The sequence below is a fragment of the Triticum aestivum genome, chromosome 7B (genome assembly GCF_018294505.1).
Source record: "Triticum aestivum cultivar Chinese Spring chromosome 7B, IWGSC CS RefSeq v2.1, whole genome shotgun sequence".
Classification (NCBI taxonomy): Eukaryota; Viridiplantae; Streptophyta; class Magnoliopsida; order Poales; family Poaceae; genus Triticum; species Triticum aestivum.
In genome coordinates this window covers 5650797-5656751 of record NC_057813.1, presented here as the reverse complement: position 1 = coordinate 5656751, position 5955 = coordinate 5650797, and the positions used below count along the sequence as shown (strand labels likewise).

At 41.8% G+C, this 5955-nt stretch overlaps 1 protein-coding gene across 2 annotated transcripts in view; it reads right to left on the bottom strand.

Moving 5' to 3' along the window:
• Nucleotides 1–3156: 3156 nt before the first annotated feature.
• LOC123158312 (disease resistance protein RGA5) overlaps nucleotides 3157–5955 on the bottom strand; it is a 6140-nt gene continuing 3341 nt past the window's right edge. For both annotated transcript variants that reach the window (XM_044576352.1, XM_044576353.1), the window contains 2 exons: nucleotides 3762–5760; nucleotides 3157–3662 (listed from right to left, as the gene is read on the bottom strand). In XM_044576352.1, coding sequence (XP_044432287.1) covers nucleotides 3783–5760 — 1978 coding nt within the window. In that variant the 3' untranslated portion in view covers nucleotides 3157–3662; nucleotides 3762–3782. The remainder of the gene's footprint in view (nucleotides 3663–3761; nucleotides 5761–5955) is intronic.

The following is a 5955-nucleotide window of genomic DNA, read 5'->3' as shown; positions in this document are numbered from 1 at the left end:
AGGGGAGGTCGGGATGTGAATAACTGGCGCATCAAAGAAAAACTGAGGAGATAAGATTCTGTGGAGGAGGTGGTTGCGCGGGTGTGTAGCGCGCGCCATGGCCGGGGGAGCGGGGATTCTAGGCGGGGGAGCCAGCGCCCATGGCTGGGGTGGTGAAGGGATCCGGAGGAGCGGCGAGATTCGGCGGTGGGTACAAGCGGCAGCGGCGGCGTGTCCCAGGGGAGGTCGGGATGTGAATAACTGGCGCAGCGAAGAAAAACTGAGGAGATAAGATTCTGTGGAGGAGCGCTAGCGATGCGGCTACTGGTTTCTTCTAGACCAGCCGACGTGTGTGGCTATCATTTTTTAGACAGTTTTTTTTATATTAGCGTGCATGCAGGTTCACAGTTTCTGTTTTTAATAGTTTGGACTTTTTTTTACGAGATTAGGACTTTGAATCCTTCATGCACCGATAAAAATCTTCGAGTCCATCACGTGGGCGTGTTAGTGTGTACGTCTTTGTTCTCGGAACCACGCACACATTGCCTTTGTGTTTTAAGGTTGACTTTGACTCATCTCAAAAAAACTGAATTAGACTATGTGTATGTCCCTCACTCTGACTAGCTGCTAGGGCGCAAAAACTGAAAAATAAACAAACACCATACATACATGAATAAGGATCAGACAATATATTGGACTAACATATATACAGAGGTTAATGCACACACGACGAAAACATATGTGCTTACACATTCAGTAAAGTAAATATAAAATAAATTTTCTCCAGTTGATCCCAGTTCATACAAGTGCATAATAAGCCATTGACGTCAAAACGACATTTACGTGTCATGCCAATATAGGCTTTAGTTGATCTCAATGAAGCTATCGTTCAGAATCAAAAAAAGGATTCCATGCCTGACATCCTTAAAGATGGACATGTTGGTATGGAGGGACTTGGCAACCACCTTATACATACTTCGGGCCCAAACATTAATGCTATGGAGGAAAACCAACAATTGCATCAAGGTAAAATTACTTTAAAAGTGTTACATGCACAAAAAAATATTGTTTGATGGTAGTACAATAATTAATCTGCCGATGTGGTATGTTTTTTCACTAGGCAACGACGATTTGATCTACAACATCCTAACATTTTTTTGGTTCCTAAATTGTAGGACACTAGCAATACATACGTCCTCATTAATTAACTCACCCATGCTTATTGGAAACCATATTTAGGGATACCATAGTACAAAAATATTATATTTAAACAAAAAAATATAGTAAACAAAAGTAACCTACTTTGGTGAACTAGCTTACTTTATTAAACAAAGGTAATTACAGAAGTTGTTATACCCTACTATCATGATTTGAAGACATTAATAATTCTATATAGGATAGCAATAACTTTACGTAGTGATAATCACCTAAAAGGATTTAGATAGAATATCATAGTTGGCTAATATAAACTTAAACTGGTAGCCAAAATGGTTGCACAATCTAAAAAGGGGTTGCCGGGAAGAAGTAAAACATTACTGTACAAACAACACATATTTTATGCTTATCTGCAGGCTCATGAGATTAATTTATGAGTAGCTATGTATGTTCTATTTATGATGCAGAATCTAATCTATTTCTTTGTTTAATCGACAACAGATTTCTACTCCCTCCGTTCCTAAATATAAGTCTTTTAGAAATTCCACTATAGAGACTACATTCACATGTATATAGACGCCGTTTAGAGTATACATTCACTCATTTTGCTCTGTATGTAGTCTATAATGGAATCTCTACAAATACTTATATTTTGGAATGAAGGGAGTAAATCATAGAAAACTCTCATGAAGGCAAGAAATTTGGGTTGCAATCTTCAGTCATGAATGCTAGGGAACAAAGAAGTAAACGAGATAGAGAGCGTTAGGCATGGATGGCCATGAAGAAAAACCGGAAAAACTAAAAGAGCAACGTGAAGCCAATCGGCAAAACAAAAGAATTAAAGATTCAACCCAGTTGCAAAAAAGATGTACACAATAGAACAGAAAGTTAGAACATCTACATGACAAGTACTTCACGGTTAGCACACACGACAGAAGTATGCATGCCTGGTCGTCGGACGGAGCATACCACATTTTTATTGTATGGTGTCGGTAACTCAAAATAAGCATCACGTGTATGATATTTTTAGTCAATTGTGAAGCACAGAACATGGGTGTGTAGTTTTTTTTTCTCCCGTTGCAACGCACGGGCAATTTTCCTGACACTCGGCTTGCGCCGATGCTGACACATGGCCGTTAACACATGGCTACCGTCATGTTACTTTATTAAACCGTGTGCCTCGCGCAAACACTCGGTTTATATATAAACCGAGTTTTTTTAGCACGGCACCCGGCTTATACCTGATAAGCCGGTCCCTTGTAAGCCGTGTCCTATAAACCGGGAGTTTTACTCGGCTTATATATAAGCCGAGTGCAAATCGGCATAAGCCGAGTGTATTAGGCACACAAGCTTACAATTTTTTTCCTGTAGTGAAATTCCCAGAGCTGGATGAATTGGGCGTCATCATCTTGGAGAACCCTGCTAGCAACCCACTACCCGGTTCACTCAATCACGCAGGGATTAACACATGGCCGTTGTAGTTGGGAGGCATGAGAGTGGATCGGGATGCAGAGCCAGAGTGTAAACGGTCAGGAGACAGTCCGACCACCAACCAAGACTCCAAGAGCACTCCTTGGCTGCTAGCAAATCTCTTCCAATGGTACAGAAACCCCAATTGGTTAAGCATGTTGAGAAGCTACACGAGTAGCTGCTATTGTCAAGTAGCAACCCCATTGACGTGATTCAGAACTAGTTCTCACGTTGCTCCTCAACTCTGTCGTAGAACTGGTTGGAGAAGGGGGTGACCATGGGGACGAGGGCTTGGGTTGCTCTGCAACAAACAAGGGCAACCGGCTCTTAACTCGATCGGAATTAACATAGAGTTCTTCTACCAGTTCTAGTTGGATGTGAAAGCATAGCCAGTGCTGCACTCTGAATTCCCTGCACTATCCTCTTGCATTCCTTGCCTCCTCGGAAGCTCTTTCACGAGAATTTTACGAGCTCAAAACAGCAGTTCAGTAGATAATTGCAGTAAGAAGAGAAAACTAAACATGAAGCAAATCTGAAGCTACCACACAGGAGTTCAACCACGTACCCAAGTACTCTTCATTTAGCCAATAAGTGAAATAAGACAATTCACTATGTGAAACAAGCAAATGGAGAAATTAAAATGTAGAGGTAGCATTACAAAATAGAAGAAGTGCCGCCGAGTACAGTACCAACTGAATGCGACCTTTTATTGTTCGAGTCTTGCTTGAATAAAAGGCAGTGCAATTGAGAATAAGTCAAGGCAGAAACAGCCTCCGGCACTGCATTACTGAAATCATATGCAGGAAAAGTAAACAGTTCATCATGATGAACATGTGGAACAGTCGGAAGTCCCTGTCTAGAAAAAGACAGAATGGGAACATACTGGACAGAATGAGCCTTCGTTATTGGGAGCTGACGCGGTATACGAATCAAACAAGATCAATGCTGGAGCCTGCAGTGGCATAGTACAATTGTTTGTTGCCTATTGAAATGTTGTGACGATATCTGAAGCAACTGACGGAATTACTAGTACCTGACCCCAGGAATTGAGTGAAGGCCTAAAATTGGGAAACCAAGAGGCAAAATCAAACTATATGTTTAATGAGCATATATTCAGGAAAAGAAAACTCATGATTTCTCAGATGAGTAGACCGTACCTTACTGACTGCAGAGGCATGTCACCCAGCATATGTCTGGATTTCAATGGTGGGACGATTTGGATGGGCTTCTGCTGCGCACCTCAGCCAAGCCCTGGCTGTCTCTATCTCTTCATCGCTGGAATTATCATGCCCCAGAACAACCTCAACATGCTCGAGAGAAGGGAGATGCCCCATGCCACAGTCAAGCTCACCACTCGCGATCGACTGTGCAAAGACCTCAAAACCAAGGTGCTCAACCTTTGGCATGGCTCCAGGTGGAAAAAGGCACGGTGGCGTCAGAAACCCGGTGAATGTGCAGAATCTTGCACATGGGAATGCGTCAGCCATCACAACCAACGTTCCCATCACACGTCTTCCACACAACCGCAGAGACCGAAGAGCAGGCAGCATCGCAATGATCTGAATGTCACCCTCTTGCAGTTTGAACACAGTTATTGCCAGGGTGGAGAGGTGGGGAAGCGATGTTGAATTGACCCACTTTGGATGTCTTGAGAACACTGAACCTTGGAAGAGGCTCGATGACTCAAAACTATCAAAGCTACATAGGTGTGGAGGAGGCACCCAGCTTTCACGCATGCGAATGCGATCCATCACTTTGCGACCACGAACGATAACCAGATTTTGCAATTTGTGCAGATTCTCTAGAGACTCGATTAATATATCTATATTGATCAGATCCTCGTCAAAGTGACGACAGTTAAGTGTGAGTGTCCTAACCTCTGTTAAATGGCTCAACTCTCTCACCATGTGAGGAGATGATGTCAACTTTACTTGTTCCAGCACTTCAAGGGACGTCAAGTTCCCCATTCCTTTTGGCAGCCTCAAGCCATCATCGACATACAGACATATCAATTTTCTTAGCTGAACAACACTTGCAGGTAATTCTTTTATTCTAGTTTTTCGTATGTCCAGTGTCTGCAAAAGCTGCAGCTTGCCTATGTCCACGGGGAGTTCTTGAACATCTGCATTCTTCAGCCCTAGGTACCTTAGGTGAATTAAATTCCCTACATACTTGAGGCTGATACCAGAGCTACTTTCAGGGCTGCCACAATTTCCAAGATCCAACACACGTAGAAAGTGGAAGCTTGAGAGAGATGGCAACCAATCACAGGTAACGGGAGAGAAAACAGCAAAGGTCCTCACTTTTGACACTCTAGTGCTATCAAACTGATGGTTCTGAACCTCTGCCTTGATATTATGAAGGGACAACCTGCGAAATTTCGTTTGCAGATTAGGTGCATGCCACTCAGCATTATCCAATATGGAGACAAAATTCTCATCGCTTGACAATGAGCATAGAAGATCAAGCACCATATCATGTATACGGAAAGTTACTACCATTCCTTCCTCATTGATTTTCACTGGCTCAATCAAGCTCTTATTCATGAGCTCGTTGAAATAGCTCTCTCCAATCTCAAATAGCCCGCTTTCTACTTTGTCACACTTAATAAAACCTTCGGCAACCCACCTCCATATCAAGTAATCTCTCTCAATCTCATAGTCTTTAGGAAAGATGCTTATATATAATAAACAAGACTTCAGATGAGATGGCAAATCATAATAGCTTAGAGATAATATCCTTCTCATGTCCTTCATAATACCACCTTGTGTAACTCCACGGCCAATTGAATTGTGCAAATGTATCCACTCATCTGTTTGCTTTACCCGTTGATTACTAACCAAGAGACTAGCTATTGTATTGATGGCTAATGGTACACCACCACATTTCTTCAAAATATCTCTCGATACTACTTGCAGATCTTCTGGACATTTCTCACTTTGAAATATTCTTTGATGGAACAGTATTTGCGAGTGTTCATCAGAAAGTGGTTTCATCTTGTGAATCATGTCATCCGGGAAAGAGAGACATGCTTGAGACACACTCATATCGCGGGTTGTTGTGATTACCCGGCTGTGGAGTTTGTTTCTATACATAGCACAACTTATATATCTCCATATTTCTTCTGTCCATATATCATCTACTACGATTAGGTACCTATGCGAATTATTTTGATATCATTAGTTGGCAAGTGAATCTATATAAAACTGAACTTTGACAAGGACAACTTGTAAGATATCTTGGCAAAAATGTACTAAAGCAAACCGCAGAAATTTATATAGCCACTAATGATATGCATGCAGAAATATTAAGAAATGTAGCAGAAATTTCTTACAAATCTACAAGACTAAC